General features: G+C 32.5%; 1 protein-coding gene across 3 annotated transcripts in view; it reads right to left on the reverse strand.

Moving 5' to 3' along the window:
* Nucleotides 1-1,612: 1,612 nt before the first annotated feature.
* LOC128895085 (proton-coupled amino acid transporter 2-like) overlaps nucleotides 1,613-26,771 on the reverse strand; it is a 52,291-nt gene continuing 27,132 nt past the window's right edge. For 2 of the 3 annotated variants that reach the window (XM_054157346.1, XM_054157345.1), the window contains exons 2-11: nucleotides 23,902-23,978; nucleotides 18,432-18,548; nucleotides 10,691-10,841; nucleotides 9,712-9,839; nucleotides 8,964-9,048; nucleotides 8,615-8,887; nucleotides 6,397-6,575; nucleotides 5,691-5,723; nucleotides 5,230-5,402; nucleotides 1,613-4,115 (exon numbers count right to left, since the gene is read on the reverse strand). In XM_054157346.1, the coding sequence (XP_054013321.1) occupies nucleotides 3,874-4,115; nucleotides 5,230-5,402; nucleotides 5,691-5,723; nucleotides 6,397-6,575; nucleotides 8,615-8,887; nucleotides 8,964-9,048; nucleotides 9,712-9,839; nucleotides 10,691-10,841; nucleotides 18,432-18,548; nucleotides 23,902-23,978 (1,458 nt within the window). In that variant the 3' untranslated portion in view covers nucleotides 1,613-3,873. The remainder of the gene's footprint in view (nucleotides 4,116-5,229; nucleotides 5,403-5,690; nucleotides 5,724-6,396; nucleotides 6,576-8,614; nucleotides 8,888-8,963; nucleotides 9,049-9,711; nucleotides 9,840-10,690; nucleotides 10,842-18,431; nucleotides 18,549-23,901; nucleotides 23,979-26,771) is intronic. The other variant, XM_054157348.1, reaches the window with a different exon arrangement.

Below are 26,771 nucleotides of genomic sequence, written 5' to 3' on the forward strand. Positions count from 1 at the left end.
AAAATATCAAACAATTTATTCGCCAATTAATCAACCGATCGACCAACACTGAATACATCGGTACATGAATAGACAATACGTTTCGTCACGCATGTTTATTGATCATCATTCCACCTCCAAGAAAAGAAGGGCATCACTTTACACTGCAAATACCAAAAAAAAAGACACCTCACTATCTACACGTATAAAGTTTCCCTGAGAGAATTTGTACTCCAAGGTGGCAGGTACAATAATTTGTACCCCACCTTCAAATATCGGCGAGTCGCTTAAATAATTAATACTATATCGGTACAATGGCGCCAACGAAAAATCCTAGAAGTCCGTCGTCAGTTCGCGAACTGCACAAAAATCGACATTAGCCACGAGACGAATGACGTCTCGACCAAGTGAACAAATATCTTGGAAAGCTTAATTTGACCTTAATTTTGCGTCACTGAGAATGATCATTCTTATATCGATACTGTCGAATCTTTGCACGAAGTGGCACAACGTTTGTACCAGAATGATCGAGTAACTTTCTCCATAATTTCTTGTATATCCTTAATAATATGTTTTACTTGATTTTCTCGTTTGATCTACTCGACGAAACCCTTTGCCTGTTTGACTGTCTTCGATTGTGGTATAAAGAATTTCAGCTTCATAGTTGATATTAACACATTGCCACCCGATCAAGATCTACCTCTTTGTACCTTGACGCATTGGACGATCGCAAACATTCACAAAAAATGTCTTTACACTAACAGGATGCGATCTAAAATCACAGGTAATATCGACAGGTAGGAGAAAGAGTTAATTTTCAAAGGGGGTGCTTTTTGAGATTTTTTGAATTTGAGATCACTTATGTTCCTAGTCTTATATGAACTCCTTGAGTTACTGCCAAGCTTCAATCAAGTATATTTCGTAAGATTCACTGACTGTATTTAAGAAAACGGTTATTTGCCAATTATTTTTCTCAATAAAATAATTTTTGTTTTCCAATTATATGTCTTAATAAAATAATTTTTACATAACATTTTTTTCTTAAATACATCGTTACTATTACTTTATAAATTATTTCATGAGGTGACAATTGTACCTACAAATTGTGAACAATTTGTAGGAACTGTATTAACAAAATTATACCCACAATAGTCTGAATTAAAATTTCATGTAACTATAACTTATGAAAGGTCATTGAATATTTGCATAACCATCAGGATGTACTGATAATGCAGAATATAAAGAAAATTTGTGCTTGAATATTGCATGTATCAGAAGTTATAGAAGTTTAACTTGAACCATATTATCGTATAGAGTTTTCGTAAAGCGTGGAGTACACTCTAAAGCCTTTGCCACCTGTTTGTCAAATATTTCGTGAACTTTACACAGTAACATGGCTTAGAAAGCCTTAGTTTTAATATCAACTATGAAGAACCAGGCCATGAAGACCTTACATATCTGATTTCAGCTTCATTTGACAATGTTTGCATATGAAAAAGCATGCCAGTAACCCTCTTTCAATAATTCATGCGCACAGGAAAATCGATCCATTTCTAAAAACGGATATCGAAGTTTTACACTATTTTAACTTAATTTTCTGTTTTCTTATTCTTCTTAAAAAAAAAAAAAAAAAAAAAAAAAAAACATGTTTTCATCACGTTTTCAGTGACACTATATATCTATACACATAGAAAAAGTTCGGTATTAAAGTATAATAGGTTCATCGATCCATGATAACGTGCAATCAAACAATATTCAATTTCTCGTCGTTTTCTTCTTTTTCTTTTTATAAATATTGACCATATACTGCGAAACAAAAAAAAATAAATAAAATGTACAATTAAATCGATGTTACATCAGTTACTTACAGATACGATTCACCTCCCGCTTAAGGTGTTTATTCGCTATGAAAAGAATTCGCATCGCAAGTACTTTCGTGAGTACACCTAACCCACGATTTACACGATACCTTTTTTTATATAGTTTTCAAAATAACGGATTTATAAAAACATTCTGTAAACCCAGAAAGTTATGCTACTCATGTACTTGTTCAATTATTCTTCAGTACCATTTATCAATAGGTACTGACGAATTGCGAACAATTTCTGTTTGTTATCACTAAATGAATTCAAAGTTGTGCTTTTTAATCGAAAATTTTTAAAACTTTATGTTTAATAATTATAATTTATGTAACATTTTTATAATTGAATTGAGTGTTTGCATTATAAAAAAACAAGTGAAAAGAGCTGTACCTTTATACTATTCTCATTTCATGAATGAATTATCTTTTTATTTCTTGTTTATATCTTACTTTCTTCTACTTTAAGTTATACACACTTTCTCTTCCTTTCGATTTATATAGTTTTTTATAAAAAAAAAAGCCATGATCTTCCGTGTAAATCGAGAGATAGCTGCATAATAAAATTTGGTGGCCTTACGATGAAGCGATTTCCGTAACGATAACATTGTTCGACGCGTATATCAATATTAATTAATAATTCATTGTGATTCAGGGTGACCAACCTGTATTCTTTTCGTGTTCAGATCAGAGTTGTTCTCATAAAAAAAAAAGACTGTACCAAAGATGTATTTATAAAAAATATATATATTTCTTCGTCTCGAATTATGAAATCGAATCGCTGGTCGCCCTAACACAACTACGATACAATGATCATTTTCTCACAGCTACAACGTAAAAGTGTCACAATCGATGCACCCCCGAAAAGAACACGATCTCGAGCCTTCGGAAAGCTATAAAACATTCCGCAAACTTGATCCTATCTATTCGTAACTCACTTGCACGTCTCCAGTAAAATCTACATTTTTTGTCTTTTATATCACACGATCGTCGAGTACGATTACAAATTTACAACGATTACAAAAAGTGGTCAGCGTTATTGTCTGGTTCCATTGGTTTCCTTTAATTTGTACGACCTACGTATCACGGTAATTACAGTCAGTTTTTTTACTTTTACGTAGAATATATCTGTAATATCTTAATATCGAATAGTTCTACTACGAATCTACGGCATTAATTCTTACGGCTAGCTTTACGTCGTATTCAGGACACAAACAACTAACACTATCAATCTCTTTATGGGCTATGATGTTACTTACGCGTGCAACGCGACATGCATGGTAATCCGATTGCCGTTATCAACCTTGGAATCTTCCTATCGATCGCTTCGCGGTTTCTTTCAGATACGAATGAACATATTTCTACAATTAAACACTAATTAACACGTCGCTCGAAAACGAGCGCTATTCGATATTAATAATAACACGTGGGAATATTCGAATTGATACCAGCAATTCCTCTAAAAATTCGAGATTTTAATTCCCATACAATTTTGAATTTATATGTATGTAAACAAATCGCGAAAGACAACTGTCTTGTAAGTTCAGAATATTGCTGAATAGGTGACGAGAAAATTACTCGGAAGATGGTGAAGGATTCCTATAACAGTTCGAGATTTTAATTCCTATACAATTTTGAATTTTAAAGTAGACAAATCATAAAAGACAATTATCTTGTAAATTTAGAATATCGTTAAAAGTTGATAGACAAAAATCACTCGGAAGTTGATCAAGGATTTCGCTAACAATTCGAGATTTAAATTTCTATAAAATTTGGAATTTTAAAGTAAACGGTAAAAGGCGTGTAGGAAAAAATTACAAGAAATACGGATTAAAATATTAACAGGGCGTGTAATCCGTTTGCGCTGATTGAAACTGAAGAATCGAATTAATAAATAATAATGATCCAGGAAATAATATGAAAACCCCGGCTCTTCCAGCAATCGTTGGCTATGATGTTCGCGTAGATGTCATGATCCGTTGATGTCGCGTGTGTATGAGTACAATAAACAACGATATGTACAACAGGCAGCTAAATTACTTGCTAAACGCCTGAATGATCGAGGTGAGGCTCTCGTACGTTCCGGTCGCGAAACCGAGAAGACCAATCAATACTATGATAATGTCTTTCGATATCGTGAAGAGCCCTAACGTCGCGTTCTGCCAACAGACAACCATCTCGATAATCGGCGGGAATATGAGCGCGAGTGCGGTGCTGCTCACTGCGCCCACCAAGGATATGAACAGGCCCAATTGAGGTATCGCCTCTGCTAGGATAACTGCAACAGAGTAATTTACGTATATTCCTGTTTCTATATGCAGATAATAAATTAACCCTTTGCTGCGGTGATGTGTGGAAAAGGAGAGGGAAATAAATACTGACTAAGAGAGGAGGACAAAAAGAACTATACAAATTTGAAGTAAAGGCACTAAAACATTTCCTAGAAGGCGATAAAAAGGGAAAATTAAAAAGTAAGATGACAGTAGAAGGGAAAGTGGCAGATTGGGTAAGAAAAATAGAGAAAGTATGAAAATCAAGGAGAGGAAAGTACTAATAGAAGAAGAAGAAGAAGTTAAATTACAATAGCTTATTATAGTTTATGGTCGAATTGTAATAGTAATTTTATTATTAGGTGTATGTAGGACAAAGACGTGTAAGAATGTGTAACAAAGAAAGGAACTTTACGTATAATAGAAGGCGATAAAAAGAGGGAATTAAAAAGGAAGACAACGGTAGAAAAGAAAATGGCAGATTGGGTAAGGAAAATAGAGACAGAATAAAAATCAAGGAGAGAAAAGTCAGATTAAGAGCAGGAATCTAAAGAAGAGACTTAGAGCTTATATTTCACAGTATGTAGTATGAAAGGCATTATTATTGTTGTATTTTATTAGTGAGTTTATTATTAGGCACATGTAAAATAGTGGTGTGTAAGTATGTATAACAGAGGGAGAACACATTTTGGAGAGAAATTGTAACGATACCAATAGCTGAAAACATGACAAATATTATCTATATATATATATATTATAGTATCTATCACATAGAACAGATGATCGAGTGAAAAGTTGCAATGATTTTTATATTTTATTTCTATACAGCGACAGACAATGTAACGTGCGACAGTAACTTTTACAATATGAAAAAAATATGTAGAAATAAAATGAAAAAATTGAAAATAAAGCGAAAATTTCTATATAGCGAAAGCGACAATGTAACGTGTGGCAGTTACTTTCTCGAAAGGAATTGGGTATAAAAAAATGGAATGAAAAAAATAAAATATGAAGATATAAAATGTAAAAAAAATGGGAACATAAGTAAACTTAATCAAAGTGTTAAATCTGTAGAAATTGCATAAGTACCACGTGTAACAATATGCTGATGTTTGAACTTACATGTGAGGAAGCATAACGCTGAGCGGAAAACAGTCTCTGATAGAACTGGCCACTTGAAAGGGCCAAATTGGTCGACGATCCCCGGCCAAATAATCGCAACGGGAACGTAAAATTGGAGTGCATACGTGAGTAATATACTCAACGAGATGGCAACTTTTATACACTGCGGTAAACTAGAAAGATAAAAGAATTAATTTGGTCGAGCGTTCGTGAACGTGGTTAACGGTTCATTTTCATCGTCGCATGAGCAAACGGTACAATTATTCACCAGTTATTCATATGTTACTCATACATTAAGTTAAGGCTGCATGCAGAATTAGGCGGCCACGCAAAAGAGTAAACATCCGTGATTGTTATTATAGTCGTTGAAAAAAAAAAATTGAAACACAGAAAAACTTTGTTTAATATAAGTAAGTGTTTGTACAGTACAGCACTTCTAGAAAGAACTATATGGTAGAAACCTTGAATGCTCGACGACGTTTTTCCCATCCACCCTTCGTATGCAACAGAAAATTATGTTACAAAGAGTTTCTCTTAACTACGTTTGCGTCTCGCTATTTTTTTGCTATCATTGTGTGTGATAGAATTTTTTTGATTATTCATAACGCAGTACGATTTATCACCTGGACGCATAATAATCTACTGTAGAATCGGCAAAGCGATTTTAGTTTAATGTCATTAACAACCATTAAGCGTTACGTTTAGTCAATACAAAGTTTGCTAACCACTTGCGTAATTCCTTGATTATTGAATTTAAAAACAATGAAATTGATGAACATTTGTGTACAAAAATAGAATGGTAATTGAAATTATTTACTTTTGTCTAGATAACATATAAAACTTAAACTACCTGGTCAATTAAATTCATGTACTTTGAACTTCTTTTTAAAATAACTCGATTATTAATGATACATTTACGATAAATTTTGATGATAATTGTTCAAATAAGAAACCAATTATATAATTTTTTATTTAAAAAATATTGTGTTATAGATAATAGAAATATGCATTGAACGTCGATAGTTTTAGTGTTAAATGTTGTACAAACTAATCTAGCGAGTGATTAACATGTACACTGAAATATCGATAGGAGAGAAACGTTATCATTGGCCGAGCAAAACGTAAAATACGTCGTGAAACGAGTAATGAAAATAATTTTATACTTACACTTCCGACGATTCGAGATTTAACGTAACAGATCCAGCCACTAAATCGCCGTACTTTAAATATGATATGAAACCCATCGCAACGAACATTGTTCCCACAATGACCATTCCGACATTTAGAACACCGAGTGGCTTATTGAAATTACTTGGTTTCTTCATTTCATTCTTCAGGGGTAAAACCTGAAACGCAACGGCATCGATTAATAACGAAATCTTAAATTATATTTTCAATTTAATAGGGGCACCAGTAATTGATTAACAAAAGTTTTACATACAAAAATTCTTTAAGCTTTCTCTCTATTTCTAATAAAAAAAGAAAAAAAAAACATTAAATGGAATTTCAGATTTTTCGCGTGTAGTCTCAAATGAATAATTCAAAAACAGAAAGCCTCAACACTTTAATATGACAAAACTGGTGTCTTTATCTTAACAACTTAGTATCCAATTAGTAAAGAACAATATTGTTATTTATTTCATTATTTCTGAAAACTAAGAGTTAACTTAGAATGTTAGTATGATTATTCTAATGGCGGTGAATTTCAAAATATCTGTAGGCACTTATACATACACTGAATAATTTGGTTTCATAGTGAAAATGTAATTCTTATTTTTACCGACACGTGGAATAATTTGAATAATTATGCTCGTTATCTTCTTTATACTATTCATAACGTTCAAGAACTGTTAGGCACGGATCGATAGTACAATATTTATGTAAATTAGGTAAGATTGTACACGTGTTTCAACGACAACCGACTTTGAACAAAGACGACGTTGTTAAGGAACTAACAAGAATATGTTTTGTGTGTTTAAGAGGGTATCCTGAATTATGAGGTTTAAAAAAAGCGGTTTCTCGTCAATTTTTTTAGGATGGAGAAAAATGATTAATCCTATCGAACTTTTTATCCTATTTTCATACATATTTGAATAGCCTGTACAAATTTTTTCAACAAGAAATATTCAAATTGAGTCGATTGCAAAGCACATATGTAGAGCACCTCACAATTAAAACCTCCTATCGGTGGGAAAGATGCTGGTTGTGATTTTAGTTTGACACAAAAAAACCAAAAGAAATTTTCATTTTTACACATTTTTCTTCCATGTGAACTAAGAAAAACCGGCAAAAATGGTGAAATGTGAAATTAGTGCAAGTTTGAAAAAAAGAACGAGTTCTTTGGGTGAAAAAAATTACTTTAACTTGATAATAAAGTTGTTTAAAATTTTTTTTGTATGAATTTTCTTAATTTACATAGAAGAAAAATTTATGAAAATGAAAATTTCTAGTTTTTTTTTGTCAAACCAAAATCACAACCTGCATCTTTCCCGCCGATAGGAGGTTTTAATTGTGAGTTGCGTAAAAACAGCTATTTTTAGACCTCATAATTCAGTATACTCCCTTAAGTAGTTCTCATTGTGAAATGATGTGTTTTTGATAGAATGTCAAGTATCATGAATTATTCTAATCATTCTGCATACTGAGAGTTTGGAATAGCTTGTAAAGTTTCGGCGTCTTTACTAATTTTCTAAATACAAAAAATGATTTTATTTTTCTAATATCCTCAAGGCAACTGAAGCAGGCAGGGACCTTGAAATAATTTGAGGATGGAAGGAAATGTTAACGTCTTCGCTAGTTTTAGAGCTGATTTCATAAAAAAGCTTGACTATCTTGAATAGTTTGACATTAGAAAATGATCATCATTTTTATTAATATTCCAAGCACAGGATGCTGAAACTTTAGAATTCTTTAAAATAAAATATTATTTATCTTCAGTGGTTTTTAGGATACCTAGAAGAGACAGAAATCATTGAATGATTCAATGACAAAAATATCTGAATATCGCCGCAAGATTTCAAGGTACTTTTATACAAATGCCTGAAACTTTGGAACAGTTTCAGGTCAGGAAATTATTTATTTCTCCAACAGTTTCCAAGGTACCTACAGAGAGCACAACCTTGAACCAATTTAATATAAAAAAAAATCTGTTAGTATCTTCGTTGCTTTTCAGAATACTTTCAAAAGGCGTTGAGAATCGTTGGTGTCAGAAAATTGCTTTTTCTCCAGTGGAAAGGCGTCAATGTTACTTTTGTCGGTGTCAGTGTCACACAGTTTACGTGTGCGCCTTGTTAGAGAAAGGAATCGCGACGAAGTTACCGATTGCCAAATTTATACGTGTTACATAAATACGAGAGGAGCACGTGTAGACGACGGAGACGCTTACCAGCGTGATACCCTCGAAAGAATATATCACAGTGCCAAAGAATAGAGGCAGGTCGTGCCAAGAGGCTATGTACCGCCTCTCATGGATGGGTGGTAGATCGTGGCACATTATATACATGGTGGCGACGTAGCCAGCGATAACTAGAAAATTCGCCAGTGATGAAACAGGCACCAGGTACTTGAGGTTCCTTATCCACGTGCTGAGCATTATGGGAATCAGGATTACAGCCATATGTTGATGAACGTCCATGTCGATTCCGTACACGTCCAACACCTAGCAAGAAATATCATTCTTCCATTAAAAAGACGAAATTTCGAACTAAATATAAGTGATAAGCTGTAACACTCACCTGTTTCATATTCTTAGCTATAAAAACAAAGTATACGCAGCAAAATCCGAGTTGCGTGATACATAAAAATACATTAACCAATTTTCTGGAACAAATATCGACAATATAAATAACGGTACAAGAATTGTGATAAAGTAGAGCGACATAGAGATATCGTAGAGGATCTAAAATATCGACAGAGCCTATTTTTTTATTTGTTTTGGACGGGGAAATATGTAGAAAGTTGTATAATCTGCAAAAATGCGTAGCTCTCTTAATAATGAAAATTTTGAATTCAAACTTTGTTTCGTTGTAGATCCCACGGTTCGTTACGAAAAACATATAAACAGTTTTTCTCTAAAGTGGAAAACTAATTTTTTAAAAATGGAAGGAAGTCAAAATCTAAAATTATCTATAAAAATTATTTTTCCCTTCCTCAGTCAAGATCATGCATATTTCGTTAAATAACATACAGGAACAATCTCTATTAATTATGAGAAAAATATTTCTGCAGAAAAAAAGAAATATGGCTTGGAAGAAAGTGATTCTTTAAAAAAATATTTAAACAAAAGTTGTACAAAAGTCAAACGAATATTTTTCGAGGATCACTTTTATGGTAATAATTTTTTCTGGTAGTAATGGTCGCTCGATTTGTTTCATTTGAAGCTGTATCATGTCTCAAAACAAACCGTCAGTCGGATTTCTATGTAACGCTAAACAAACAGTCGATGGTGTCCCTGTTTCATCTTCTGCTGACACACATACGAACCTCATAAGCACAGAGTATTTTCGGAGTGCAAGAGGTCCGGTGGCGAAGCACATTTCCACGGTACCAGCGAATCCAGACGTAGCTTGTGGATCATTAACGCGACGCGTCACCTCCTCGTTACACTGAACCTGTGATCATACAATTGTATCAGTATTATTGAGGATGATTCCAGTGTTACATCTTGCCAATCAAATATAATATAAAATTAATTAAATTTTTTGATTATTAAATTTCACTTGCATGGCGTAATCTTTTACATAGCCCGTTAATTCTCAAATTATTTTATAATCGTAAGAAAATCAATATTTATGGACCCTATTGAGGTCAACTTATCATACAGCAATATTGATAGAAGAAATTTAGAGATCTTAAAATAAGAGAACTTATTCGAAATACTTCAGTATAGAAGTAAAAAAGTATTAAGTGGTGAGAGAGATTTTGTCTTAGATTTAAATTGAAGAGAGTAATAATATTTATGGAGATTCTTTTTTGTTTGCATTTCTTTAATATTTGCTGATTTCATACTATTAAAAGATGACTTGAAGAGGGAAACGTTATTCAAAATAACTAAATTTTAATAAGATTAAGGAACAGGTGGCAAATACTTTATGCAAAAATGAATTGAGTAACATGAAAATGTAGACAAATAAACATACATTTTTTAACTTCTTTTTGATTATTAAATATTTTTGTCATCACTTTCTGTTAATTTGCTGAATGACTACCCCACAAGTGTTTTCATTATCAACTATATTGACTCGATTCAGTGTTGATACTAAATATCAATGAATTGTATAAAAAAAATGCTTCATTGATCAGATAATATTGTTAATTTCTGAAATGATTTCAAACTAGTAACTGAAAATATTAAAATATGATGCTTGTACTAATTTCTAGAAATGTTTATTTCATTTTGAATGCAAGCACGTCGAATTATTGGAATATTGAAGTATATATTTAACAAACTAATTTTACGTACAAGAATGTGCTGCGCGTGAACACAAATGACCCCAAGGAAGATCGTGAGCGGTGGAGCCAGCAGCAGTCCAGCATGCTTGTAAGCATCCCCCAACGCAAATATACCCGAGCCAACGTTACCTTTGAACAGGTGCATCATTGTCTCTACATACCTGTAATAATTTATCGTTTATAAGTAACTCTGTCAATTATGTATATACATATTAACATTACAGGGCCGCGTTAAGACTCTCGTAAGGCCCAGACACATTAGTCTTCGAAGGCTCCCCACGAATAAACAAAATAATTATAGTATAGAAGAAGGATTAGAAAACCGTAAGAAAAGCAAATATAACAAATAATTCTTTGGACGAGCCGTCGAATTAAAAGATACAGATGGCGTCGAAATAGTCAAACGATACAAATTGTATCGATGGAGCTTCGTAATTGTGATTTGTAAAAATATTGATATGTACATAAATCTGATACAATTTCTGATAGTTAGTTAGTTAGTTAGTTATAGTTTATTCTTTTTGCGGAGTATACATTTTCTGATCAAATTGCTTGATGATTATTTTATATCTCTTATTATTAAATATATAGAACATTTAAAAAATTTTAAATATAATTTAAATAAATAAAAGTGTTAATGATTAAATAAAATTGTTTTCAATTACACAAAATAAATAAGATTTTATGCAATCAAATGCAACTGTCATTAAATACATGAATCTACATTTTTTAAATACTTTTCGTAGTTGTGTAAATATCTTGAGCACCCATCAAAGAGTTTTTTATTACTTTAGTCTAATAAAAAATTGTCTTCATCGAAGATTAGATTAAAAGTCGTTACAAAGGCCTGTAGGCCTGACAGGAAATTTTCCAAGCATTCCCGCAACCCGTCGCATGAGCTAATTTAAAATCACCGGCGAATGAACCGGTCGACCGAGTTTGAAAACGTTCGCCTATGTTCGTTCTTGCAATTTTATACCGTGACTAAACACGTGCCGGCTGTAATCCATAGTTATCGTTATAACCATTCTCGAGCATGATCATTCTTCGAATAAGAGGAGTGAACGGAAATAGATAACCACGACGAAAATAATGTGAGCGCATTCCACTTCAAATATGCTGAGTGTCTTCCTGCTAATATTCCTGAAATAGACAAAATTCTTATCTAGATACAAATTCCGAATTACAATCGGTAGTTTCGAGTTGTATCAAAATCAGCAATATAATTTATACTTGTTTTCGATCCAAGTGTCAGTCAGTCTTCCTCGGTGTAAGAAATGCATGTGTAATGTGTAAAATTAATTTTTGTGTTATATTGAATAAAATTAAAAAAAAAGAACAGCAGTGCAACGATATTTCTAAAGTGAATGCTTCGTTCTAGTTTCATTCATACATGATTTGAAATATAATATTATCGCAACGATATTTGATCGAGCAGTTTATTTCTAAATTGTTACAAGACTCCCTAAAAAAGTGAATAAAAATAGTAATAAAACTGGTGAATTCTTTTAATAATTTAAGTATAAATATGTAATTATATAAAAGACTTTAATCGTGACAATGGTCATATAAACTAAAATACGTAATCTCTGCAAATAATTATAAGTTTCAAATGTTGTAGAAAGTTCAAATAATTATCACTTTAAACAGTTTGAATTGCGATACGTAACAAAGCGAGGAAAAATTGGTTCGTTTTGTGTAATTAAATGGATACTGTTTGTCAAGCTTCGTAAGTGCACGAGTTGTCCGCCATTTTAATTAATCAACGTCTCAATGAAACTGGTAATTACACATCTATTAACGTTTCGTGACACGAACGTTACGTTAAATGAAGAGTTAAATGTGGAAATTACGCGAACCAATGGAAACTTATGCCAAAATATGTATTTCGAGATACGTCTTCGGGTTTTACGAATGCGAGAAAAGTCTAGGCTTAATGTTGATCATTAATCACGTTCGCTGTTTGTATAAATAGGTATCTAAAATCTAAATCTGAGATATTTACACGAGATGAGTACTATATTTAAAATAATACAAGCCAAATATACTTTTACAGTTGTTAAACTTCAACGATCGATATATTGATAAAGATTAAAAGATTAGAAGAATAGATTTGAAATAATTTAGAATAAAAAATATAAAATAAATAAAACAACTTAATCGTAACAGCAGTATTTGAGCAATAGAATTTTACTCGAATAACTACTTATTCATTTTAACCCCAACTTATTCGAATAACTGTTTAATCGAATATAGATTATGTATAAATCGTTACACAGTTCCCTTTCGTCATCTATTATTCAAATAAAATATTACTCAGCTCTCCATTGGAAAACACTGGTTTATACATTCACGCACGTGCTGTATGCATTTTCTCTGATAAGATAAGAAGATTTCAGGAACAAGTGATAATCGTGCTTTCAGAAAATCAACGTACATTAACGTACTTGTCGTTTACATTCCTATGAATTATTTCATATTGTGATTTTCATTAATGTTACGCATGCTCGCAAATTAAGGAAATTGCTGTCGCACGTGACAGTCATACTTGATCCGCCACGGTGCTCGTTTAAGCGTGCCAACAGTGAGGTTGTTATTAAAAAAGTGGACGATTTCGTCTTTCATATCATTTAAGGACGCAAGACAAGACAGGCGGAGAATTTATTTGAACGACCACGCGATTTTCTATGCAAATGTCATGCGTTAATACCCTTCCTTACAAGTATCAATCAACATGATTTATCAGAGAAAAAACATTACGAACATTTCATAACAAAAATACTAATAAGAACAATAAATATATAGCTGCTCATGTGCTTCATTGTTGTTAAATAGAAGTATTTCTTGTTTTTTTCCTGCATTTTTCGTCCTTTTTATTTTACAGTATCATCTTAGAATGCCTTTGAATGTTCATAAAGTAAAATCTGCCGTCATTCATTCTAACTTTATTTGCTTATAACTATATAATAAAGTCTTTCTGAGAAAACTACAAATAACATTTTTTTCTTATTTCTACTTGTAGTATATGCTTCCCTAGTTTGTCTATTAAAACCTGGGACACCCTGTAAATGGTAGATTGTTTCGTTACTTATAGCGAATTTTCACTATCCCAGCAGTTTGATAGGAGTGCTACACGGTCTGTCTAAAAAGAAACCGAATTTTTGCTCTAAAATTTTTTCTAATCGCGCCATCTAGTTACAGATAATAAAAGACGATAGGTTCAACGTTAATTGTTGACCGTGCACAATATCATTTGAATCAATCGTTCACATTCCGTTGTGTGACTTGAAATATAACGGACGTTTTGTGACTATTGTTGGAATACCGCAATGGAGCGCTAATATTAAGTTCTGCGTTAAATTGAAAAAGACTTTTACCGAAACGCTTATGTTATTAAAACAAGTGTATGGGGATGAATACCTAAGCCATACACAAGTTTACGAGTGGTTCACTAGATTTAAAAACGATCGAGAGTCTATTGAAAACGAAGTTGGTTGTTGCTGCACGACACTGCACCTGCACACAATGCCGCAATTGAGCGTCAATTTTTGGCTAAAAAGAAGGCATTGTTACCTTGGATCATCCACCCTACTCGTCTGATCTGTCACCCTGCGATTATTTTCTTTTCCCAAAATTGAAAATTCCAATGGAAGGGACACATTATAGCAACGTTTTGGAGATTCAGGCCGCTGTAACCGCCGTACTAAACGGGCTACCAAAGCAGGAGCTGTAAATGTCCTTCGAAATGTTAATTACACGGTCTACAAGCTGTATTGACGCAGAGGGAGATTATTCTGAGTAAATAAACGTGTGTGTAAAAACTTTACTTGTACTTTTTTCTTTTTATAGCAAAAGTTCGGTTTCTTTTTAAACAGACCGTGTATATGTTTGACGATTTAAAATGTCCTAATGGAAGACCCTATAAAGTAGACTCATGATACACGACGCTTTACACTCCGAGGTTCCGAATACTGCACTTTAATTGCGCGTGACGATCGCGATGAGGAAAAAGATGCAGGTCTGAACGGTGTGATTTAACCGCCGCAATAACGACCAATGAGTTGTTAGGAAGGATCCATTATCCCTCAAATTATCCTGCCATTCCACGTCCAACAGGAAGAACGGTGGGGAATGCCGCGAACAACGGAATGTCTCAAATTTACGTTATTCTTGGAAAGTAATACCCGCGGAAAACCACGATTATCCTGATTCAACGTTGAATCGCGATACGCCGAACTACATCCTTCCTCCACGTATGAGATACCTGCACGAAGAGCGCGGCAAAGTAACAGGAACGATTCCACATAGTACTTGGAATACTCGTTGAGGCGATGTGGTTATTGTTAAAAAAGTGGACGATTTTATCGTGGTCGCAGTTTAAGATCGCGAGGGAAGAGGAGCAAGGATTTAATCCTTAATCGTGTATTAAGAAACTGCCAAGTTCATATGTGTTTATTGGTTGTATGATGGATTAGTCAGCATCACTTAGTATGAAAACTGTTGCAAATATTTTTGAATGAAGATACTTATAGGAGAGACTAGGAGAGATACTTATAAGATACTAAAATATGTAGATTTATATGTGCTTCTGTGTGTCTTCGTTTGACGAAACGCCACTCTACACGCAAAAAGAAAACACTAAGAGGACGTTAAATTTTGTAAAGACTGAATAGAATTTATAGAGTGTTAAGAAAAGCCATTCAATATTAATATGGTATATAGGCCACACTGTACCAAGTAAAAAAGCTTTAGTAAACATAGGTCGAAAGGTCAACGGTTTCTGAGATATAAACATTTTTGTTTGCTAGTACCATGAATGGAAGATGAGTGAGAAGAGGTAGAAAAGGAAGGAAAGAGAAGCAAGGAGGAAGATGGGAGGGAAGTGAATAGGGGGAAGGAAAATGGAGAGCATTCGGAAGAAATGGAAAAGGGGAATGCAAAAGAGAGCAGGAAAAAAAGTGAATAAGAAGATGCGGAGAAGAGACAGAAAAATGAGAGAAAAAGAGAAACGAGGAAAGTGGTGTGGCCAGGAAAAGCCCCTCGGGGACACACAATAAACCATATAAATATTACACATGTTCTATTTTTACTTCTATACATTGTTGCTATTGGTCTTTTTGTTTTACTCTAATGGCAAGGCATTCTTATTGGCGGTTAATATTAAACCTGAAATTTCTAACCATTAGATAAAATTTTGAAGACAAAGCAATATTGTAAAGAAACAGAGACCTGTCGAATAATATAGATATAATGTAGAAATTATTAGTCAATAAATTATTCTGCTTAGGACAAAATTCCGTTCGATATAAGGCGACACGAACTTATGTATCGTTATGGTTCCGAGCCTTTGTAGGATACTGTGTGGGAAATCAAGGAGAGAACTGTGGGAACGAGCGAGGAACGGTTAGAATCCTAGAAGCAAAAGTCGATGCGACTTAACAAGTTTCACTCCACTATAGAGAATACGGTATGACTCATGCAAGTTACAGTTGCAAATTGTATGAGTCATACCCTGTCTTGCCAAATTTGTCAAGACAACTCCAAAATGGTGTGGCCACGTGTGGGTCAAGAAAAGAAGACAAGAGTTGGGCAGCCTGTGTAGTCTAACGTTTATAACGTTACTAAAGACTTACATTATATGTAGATTGTGAATGTTTATGCACTTATGGCAAGTGGAATATGGGAATATATAAAAGTGTATCAGAATATACAAAAATGTATAATACATCAACAATAAAGTACATGTTAGATTGTTTATAGAAGATAAGACCTACTTTTCTTTAAATTTCAATTAATCTGATTGTATAAAAATATGAATTTGCATAAATATCTGCAGTCTACTTACATGTATCTTATATGTACCATTTGTTTTCACAATTTTTCTCAAGATGTATTATAAATTGTATTGTGCAATATTACATAGTATATTAAAACAAAAATTCCATACTAATTCCAAATAACAACATTGTAAGATGTATCAGAAATGTTGTCAAGGAAAAATGAAATAGACATTCAGAATCCATAAATATAACTAAAATAGATAACACGACTAATAACCATTAGTATTTGGCGGGACTACAAATGTACATATGTTCATAATAAATAAAGGAACAATACCACGAGACACTTAGATTTAATAGAATCTACAGCTACAAACAAGCAAATTTTCTAAACTCTGTTGGCTTATACTTGCCAAAATTCTGGTGCAGCATGCTGCAACAGTTGTAACAATAAAATAATGAACACACTTTCGGTCAAACTTGTTAAAGATCCTGTCGTGCACTTGTCAACGAATCTGAAAAATGACTACGAAGACTATGAATGAAATGACTATGAACTAGATGGTAAAATTCACAAAAGACAAGTACTTTTACTGTGAAATATTACTATACTGAGTGAAGAATGATATAGAAAGTGGGAAAGAGTATCTTGCATTTTTCATTTCGGTCATTCGTCGTCAACAAAGAACTATATGTCAATCTACGAATAAATGTAATCGAGAAAATTTATTTATGTAGAGTTATAATATACATATAATAAATATGCCTGTCACAAAAGGTAAACCAGGTGAACTTTCCATGGTACCTTTCCATGGCAGATAGTACTGTAAAGAGATAGAACTGGAGTGTATATTCGTGGGCATCTGAAAGTGACCATAGACAATTGTGTGCGAGCTAAAACCGCAAAACGGAACCTATCCTGCGGCTTCATGACAACACATTCACACAGGTAACAGAACGTATTCTTACCTCGTCGCTTTATTACTGCGCTCAGAGTCTCAAATATTTCATTGTTAGTCGTGAATTTATTAAATTTAATTAGATTTAAGATAATCCTCGTAAGAAGATCAATCATATAATATAATAATATAATCATATAAAGGTCAAAGCATATTTGTGAATATTACGTTCAATTTTTTAAGGGGGGAGGGTCAAGTAAAATTCAAAATTTTGACCATTTTTTTTGTTTAGAAAATTACTTTATCATCTGGAGAATGTGCTCCGATCATTTCAGCTAAAACTTCGAAGTCTAAGTAAGTGTATCTACAGAGTCATTAAAGTGATGCGCTCCGAACGGTGCACGAAGGACTATTTTTAGATCCGGAAACTTTAAACGCATTTTTCTTAAAACACAAAATTTCGCGTGCCGTGCAATGTAGCTTAGAGATTTCTCAGCCGATTGCTATGAAACTTGGCACAAAATATTCCTTAAACTATTCTCCTTTGCATCAACCTAAAGGTTTTTATAAAAATTGAAATAAACAATGTTTTTAATCATTATTTTTATAACAAGATTTTTTTAATGTGGCGTGAAATTTTAAATTTAAAATGTTTTTTTTTAAATCTAAGTTTATGCAAAGTGTGTCACTATATTTTAACGAAAAATTAGTGTATTTTTTATTTCAAATAATTAGAGTGATCTGTGCGTTGCACGACGCATTTTCGAGAAGCTAACTTCAAACAGCTGCTGTTCATTCATTTGTGAATATTTTTACATAAAAAAAATTATATAGATTATCTAGATGCTACAAAATAACAAGTAATTAGTTGTAAATAAATATATATTACGCACACTTCAAAAATAATTCGCAAAAAAGCGGTTGTTTACTTGACCCTCCCCCCTTAAATAAATACGATCTACTGATTTTTTTGTTATTACTTAAATTTTTGAGTATCAAAGCCTCATAGGTCTTTGTCTCGAAAGAGGAGAAACAAAGAAATAAGAGCTAGAAAGAAGGTTATTGTACTTACGAGGTCGGATGGTTGACGGAAATCCCATGCTCGTTACTTCCGCCTTCCATGTCGCTGCCCTTCTCGACAGCCAAAATGGGATCCTTCGACTGGAAGGCTCCATATGTGCTGCCATTTCTGCGAAATAAATTTTTCCTGGTTCGTTATTTTCCTCTTCACTTCTCATTCACTCGCGTATTAATTTAATATTGTACAAAATTGCATAATTATGAACGATTTTCCTGGAGAAATCGTACATCAGTCAGTTGAACTTAAATAATAATTGTATAATATTATATTTTTCCATTGTTAAGCAAGGCTCTGTTTTAGTACATTTTGTTGTAAATAATTCTCGACAACAATGGTTACCATATGCATAATGAATCATGGATAAACTAAAAAAAAGACAATAAAAATTAAAGGAATTATTTACTGGATTGTAATTAAATAAACATGATTATAGAAGTACTTGAACATATTAGGACTAGCATATACACCATATGTAATGAAAAAATATATATGAAAATACAGTTGAAAGATTTAAAATCCAACATGACATAATATAGAAGACTTAAACGTCGAAAAAATTGATTTATGTATGATATTATGTAAACGAATTAATCATCTGCTTCATTTATTCTATTACGACATTATTATGATGTCAAGATACTTATAAAAGTAATATCATACATGATAATTTATGTAATTATTCAAAAGGCTATTAATTTTGTTCAGGACCAAATAATTTTAAATGTCTAGTATTTCTGCTAGTCACACTGTTGGCAAGTTATGCGACTTTGTTATACAAGGTAATCCACTAGAAACAGGTTATCTTAATAGCCCCTGTTGGCTTGACACTGTGAAAGAAATGTATCAACAAAAGATTAATGTTTTCAGGAAGTCAATTATACCACGATAAAAGATTTGTTTTCGAAATGAATTTTTTCAAGGCTCCAGGATATTTAAGTCTAAGAAAATTTAATTTATTTGGTATTTCTCTGGTCGATATTACACGTGTTTATAAAAAAATTATAACGAGGCATGGTCAGCCATACTATGAATTGTTTGACAGCTAAACGGATGTTAAGACAACAATTTTTTCATTTTTTCCCACAATTATTATATTTATCTATGCAAGCAAATATTTTCTCCAAGTTACAATTCATTTAGCGATTAAAAAGATAAGGGGAATATTATTATTTGTAGGAATAGGCTCGTAATCTCTAAAATTCACTATGTAAAAAACTACACTAACATACAAGTATACGTGAAATTATCCATAATTTTCAAGTATTTATGACATGTGATATATGTTCAAGATATACATATGTATATTTGTGGAGGATTTAACAAGGAGAAGCTAACACATTAGGAAAATTGTTGAAGCAATCGTTAACCACGATTTAAAAACAATCCAAGATAGTTTACCATTAATGAAATAGTTCTGCAATTAAAATAATACGTTATAATCATTTTTTTACATATTATTAAATATAATGTTGCTGCTTATAAAATTTAATAAAGAGACTAAATTTACGAAATTAACAAGCGTAAGAACATATAATTTACTTTAGTAACATAATAATATCTATCTAACTGTTGCAATGGTGATGTAACTCTAGAAAGGTAGAACGATAGAAGTCGCGTAATATTTGTAACTGACTATGTAGAACAGTGTAATTTCTTGAAATCTTAACTGTAATAACATTAATTCGTAACCCTGGATTACTGGACAAATGTACTAATGAGATTTCTAATTATCGAATGCCTCCCTATCGCGGAAACCCGAGACCAGTCACAACAAGTGTAACTGGAATGCAACGCAGGCGACCCTATATCTGTATAAAGTTACGTCTAACTTTTTCCATGAACGTCAAACCAGTTGCTTTCGAGATTTACGATTATCGTACCACGAGTTCCATGTTCTACGGTAGACTTCTTGGCGCTAACAGAATCGGATATCACGACGCTGGCGATCATTTTCGACGTAAACATTTACACTTTCACTTGAATTGTAGTCAAAACTGCACGGTCAATCGGCATAAAGATTATTCCAACGAAGAGAATGACGTAATCTCATGACCTGAGAACGGAACTGAAAGGCAACGCAGCATGCGATAGAAATTGATCTTAAAGTTGATCTCTGTGTTGATCTTGATCAGTGGTGTGTAGGCTCTCTCGTGATAGGCTAAATAAGATAAAATGACATTTTCTGATGGGGCAAATTTCAGATAATAATGTTAAATTTAAATACATGAATTAATTTAAATGTCAAGTTTAATTGAAATATGTACGCTCGAAGGTTTGTTAAGTTACTTTAACTATTGTCTTCTGGGGGTTGAAGGACTCTACGAAGACTGGTTTTAAAATGCACGCCTGTATTTAAATTCTGATATTTCAATTATTTCCTACTTTGAATTTTAATCATATTTGTAATTAAAAACCTTGTTTACAAATGTAAACGGTATTGAATCTACTCCCGAGAATGTAGTATTGTAGAAATGTCGTCTGGTTTAAACTTAAGAGTGACAAGAATTACACCCTAACTCTTCTCATATAGATCTTTTAATTCATTTGTATCTTTATTTTGTGAATTTTTGTACACCATTAATCTAAACTTTCATTTCCAATACATATTGAACGAATAAGAAATAGTTAAACGACCTCCAATTTATGTACTATAACAATTGCATTACTGATTTAGTGAAAATGAATTTTCAAAAAAGAATAGACTATATAAAAATCGTTATCTGAATAGAGTGCACCATGGTCAGTGCATCGGTTGAAAGAATGTTAAAACAGTGAAAGTGACATCTAGTCCGTTCTTTATTTCAAGAATCCTGTATCCTGTACGCACGATCTGACATTAATATTTCAAGGTAAACTCCTTTTAGTCTTGTCAGAGACGTCTTTTTAAACTGAACAAATATTTCAGACTCCCCTCCTCGTACCAACAACAGTGACACGAAACAGCGTCCAATTTATCACGGGTTATTTATAATTCTTTGACCAATCCGTCTGATTTTCCATTCAAAAACCAACACGTCATCCCAAATAGTTCCAGTAATACCCAAAGAAAGAGACACTATAATTAAACTAATGTTGTCATTTCCGTCTTCACCAGTATTCTTACTAAGTGTGCATTTATGAATAAATATTCGAATGAATTAAAGCACAAAATGACTGTGAAGAATAATAACTAGATGACTCATTAAAGTTGGTTTAATAAAATTGAGAGCGTGGATAAAAAAGAAGATTCAAATAGAATAGAACAAAAAACAATTCTTGAAGGAAACAAGACTTTTGCAAATATATTGCATTTCCTTCAAATTCTCAAGTTCACATAACTATTTTGGAATTATCTTGTTACAATTTTATGCTTAGAAATTATTACTCACTTCGATGAAATTAAATTCGTAAATTTAATTTTTATATTTGTACGTTTCCAGAAGATGACTGACTAAAGCTGCTTACTATTCTTCTATATTTTTAAAAAGTAATCGTTCAAGTTTCACCTCTATAGTTAGAGAACTTCTTGGCATTGACTAAACAGGGATTTAAAATAAAATTGGTCGTCCATTTGAATAACTGACCTTGTCAGTTGCGCATATTTGATGAAACCCGTAATTAGCGAAAACTTAATGAATAATGCGACGAAAAAATAATTTAACAATGTGCGCACATGGTTACAATGAATCTTCGAGATCAACTTCTGGGTAATAAACAATTGTATATCACAATTGAGAATCTAATTTCTATCCATCTGATAGTGTTTACCAATCTTTGTAGATAATATCGATTGCGTAACGAACTCTCTGCGAATTGTACATGCAGGAAAATCTCGTTTCCTTCGACGCAACTGCATATTATCTGCATAATTGACGCTTCGACCTTATGAAAGATAGATTAACGGTTGAAAACCGAATCGAATGCCGTGGAAGTTTTATGCCTCGATGCTAGATCGGAGAAATATCGTTGGATGCCAACCAGCTACGTCACACTTGGCTCTGGTCTTACCATTGAAACAGGAACACATATGTATATAAGCTTGCGCGTTTCGCAATTTATTCGTTTAATGCTACCAGTCTATTCCTCTAACTATTTCGGTCATCGATGGACTGCATAAATTGCAATGTCTTTGATGAGCATCGTTTGGACACCACTAACAGTCCTTTAGGGACACCATAACATATCCATTAAGAAAGATGTGAAATTTATAAAGCAATTCGCACACTTCGATGCAGCATGCAACCAATTTTGAATGTAGTAAATGAAAAAGGCAAACCTCAGGCTCAATACAAGCATTATTTATTGTAACGAATCCTTGATTGTAGTTAGCTCATACTTTCAATTTTTACAGTTTTATTGAAAGTCAAAATGTTTCATTTATGAGTATGGATATATAACAGTATGATTAATATTTTTTCAAACAGAAACCATAAGGTGCAACAAATTTACCTGAAAATTAAGAATTCCGATAAAATACTTTTCCAATTGTAAGAATTTGGAAGAAAATTCTACAATTCAAGGGAAACGGTTATAATTAATTTATTATCTATTTTGTGTACAAATTAACTAACTAAATACTAAGCTTTATTCGCTTGTGTGCTGGTTTTCAATCGTAAAACAACATAAACGCAAATATTATACTTTGGATGTCAACAAATATAAATTGCCTACTAAAGATCTATTTACACATATTCGAACCCTGTCAGTTCCGTATCCGTTCAGTTCCGTAATGTTCTATTAGTCTTAGTGATTTTAAATATTCTTCTGTTGTTTTTGAATGGACATGTTCACACACGTCCGACATCGCTCCGTGACGTTACTGATAGGGTACGGATACGGAACTGACACGTTACGGACATGTGTAAATAGACCTTAAGTGTGAATAGTTCCATTGAAACGCGTGTTTTAATGTTTTGTCGTGTCGATGCCGGTACGTGTCGTTGCCAGAACGTGACGGTCCGTGTCGTATAGTCTGAATCGACCTTTACTGATACGGTTCGCATACAGAACTGACACGTTACGGATATGTGTAAATAGACCTTAATTATGGGCATTACTTCGCGAATAAAATGAAAGTGAAGAGCCATCCATCATAGTTGCGATGTTTCTCTGACACTTTGTGTCTCGGAAATTTTCAATTAAGTTTTTCTTGATTATATCCTTGGTCTACACGAGAAGAAGAATACTATTTATAAGAAAAAGAACGGGATGGAAGTAATACAACGATAGAAGATTACACATACGCGTTCCGGTAATGATCTTCTAATTAGCAACATTGATGGTTACACAACCTGCAGTTACGTGACATTCTAACATAGTGAATAACGGAACCGTCCTGCTGACGGTAGATAATTCAATTGCAACATTGCGGAAAATTAATAACGTACGAAGAATTTGATTTAAAAGAAAATACTGGTGAACAAATAGTGCTATATCAGTAACAGTGTAATAATAATACTAATACTGCAAGATATTCGTTCACCTGTGAGGTTCCTTGAGCGTCATTTCGTCACCCCGCAAGCTGCTCTTCTTTAGATTGGGGCTGTTATGCAGTTCCATCTGTAACAATCAGTAAGCAAATATTAAATCAGTTATAAAGAAACAAGACAAAAGTATTAAAACTACGAGGAAATTGTACATTGAATACATTTTAATGGAGTTCGTGCTAATTAATTTTTAAGCGCACCTAATTTAGACACTAACCCAGTCATCCGCATCATGGGATACTTTTAATTTATTAATATGATTATTAACATCGTCATAAAAGGACGATATTTTTTTTTTTTTAGTAGAGCCTTATTTCTTATATAACATACCTGAAATGTACTACTACTGTAATTTTGTTATTTCTTTAAAGACGAACAAGTATAAAGACTTACTGAAAAAATAATTGAAGTCAACATTTAATTCAATCTTGAGTTACAAGATTGCTTGAACGAATTTTGCAATTTTTAGTTCAGTCACATCTGAAACGAAGCTGCAATACAATAGAAAGTTATGTCAAAAAAGGGAACAAAGTGTTTCATCAATAGAAATTGAATAATTAGTTTGCGGAACGTGTATTGAATCGATTTTTTGATCGATTAATTTCTCCTTCGCCAGAGGAAAGATACTAACAATAGTTGCATCCTTAAGGAAGCTAGATTTGCTTGATTTCTATCAACGTGATTCCAGGAATTATACTCAGACATTGATTCGTAATAATGGAATCGATCATGCAAGTCGTAAGAGCAATATCGATACCTATATGTATACATTCAAACTCGACATACGATGTTTCGAGGAATAAAATATAATATAAAAAGCAACGTTGTCAATGTACAATCAACAAGGAAGTGTTTTTGAAAAAAAAAATTTATTAGTCCCAATATTAATCAAGACATAAATTATATTAAATAGTTCCTTGTAATGGTTATATTTATATTTTATTAAATTTTTATGATAGTTATATTATATTTTTATTTTATTAGAACTAATATTCTGCAGATTCCTCAGACTCGACAGAACTATAGATTGTTATATTTTGTACTAACGATTTATTGTTACCATACTAAACTGCACGACTGTAAAAAGTGCCTTCCATCAAGATATTTTTTAGTTGCTAATAATATTGCCAAAATAGTGATGAATCACTATGTTGCACAACATAATGCTATATCACAGATTTTAAACATTTTTCAAACGAGTGGGTGACACAGATAAGACTGCCGATGCTTATCTTTTAAGTAAGTTCTGAAATTTTTATTCGCAACGGAAATTCTTGTTACATCTGTATTAATCATTGGTTACGAATGCTTAAAAGAAATGATAGAAGTACAGATTCGAAGATCGAAGATATTACTAGTACGTGACATAATCACGTATACGATAGCTGATACACGGTCGTTTCATTTGTTATAGCAAGAGAACTAATATTTACCTAAATGAGTCAATGCCTCTGAGAAGAGACATAAAAACTGTTGCATAATACTGAATAAGTTACAGATGACTTTTGAAGAAATTCGATGATTACTACATTTCAAGCAGATAATTTGATTAACTCGTGTTTGTATAATTTAAACGATACATTGTAAATATGTATATAGTTTTTTAGTTAGAAATAATTTGTAGATTTTTTATAGGTACAGAATCAAGAAAGGCTAGCTAATTTAATAATTTAAATACTGTAGATTTTATGCATTTCATGTAAAAAGTATATATATTCTAAACACATTTATAAATATATAAAATATACATTCAATATGTAATACAATTTTAATAAATTTTAGTTTCATGAATAATTACTGCTACCACTCCAATCTATAAATTTAAGATATTTGCAAGCATCTTAATTTTTTCTTCTTCAGTCATTCTATATTTATCACACAACTTTTTTCTCGTTTTTTGTTTCATTTTATTTCAGTTTCAATTACTATCAATTTATTTTTTAGAAATTTATTTTAAACTGATCTGTGTCCCTTTGATTACTTTTTCATTTTTGTTCTAATATCTAAATCTGTTAATGTTTAACAAGCTTCATGCTACCATGCTGTGTTTACGAGGAAAATAAATTTCATGATTCATAGAAGGTGTTACATTGATTAAATATTTGTACATATTGAACTTGATCTTAGCGATATTCATTTGCGGAAATTCCGTGTTCGTGAGATACTAAACCACGCGTGTTCTTTAATTAAGTCTCGACAATGGCGGCTCTTCTGCTTTTCTTCGGCAATGGTCGATCGAATTAAGGTCGCGCGGAGTCAATGGAAGATACACGATCCAGTTTCACACGAAAACGTGACTGAACATCTGTCCAACGGTTTCCTTCGATTATCTTCGCTGTATTATTCCGTTATTAACCAGCCGACTTTGTACAACAGTCGTGGAACATACGTGGATAACGATTGCGCGAATAACAAACGTTTTTTCACCCTACATGTCGATTACGGCTCCAGGAATGTACACGTAACGAGCCAAGAATTTAAACACATTACCATGAATAATCCAAAATTACAAATTACTCGTGACAATTAATAATGCAGATTTAAAAACATTCTCTTTAGTAATCCGTTAAAACGAAATTTATGTTTAACAAATTGAAGTGGTATGATTGACATTGTATAATTTTGGTGAACTATATTATAGAAGTATGTTAAATAAAATAGAAATTTTATTGCTTTTCGAAAATAACAAGATACGTGATTTATATTTTGTTATAATTATAGATATTATTTTAATCGATATCGTTCTATAGTGTCAGAATAATAAAATAAATATAACGATATATTGTTCTTTAATTAATTTTTGACATGCTTTTTAATTTTATTCTTACTCTTACAAAACAGAAGAAAAAGTCGGTAAATGTATGAT

This window comes from Hylaeus anthracinus, unplaced genomic scaffold (genome assembly GCF_026225885.1).
Source record: "Hylaeus anthracinus isolate JK02 unplaced genomic scaffold, UHH_iyHylAnth1.0_haploid 4, whole genome shotgun sequence".
Classification (NCBI taxonomy): Eukaryota; Metazoa; Arthropoda; class Insecta; order Hymenoptera; family Colletidae; genus Hylaeus; species Hylaeus anthracinus.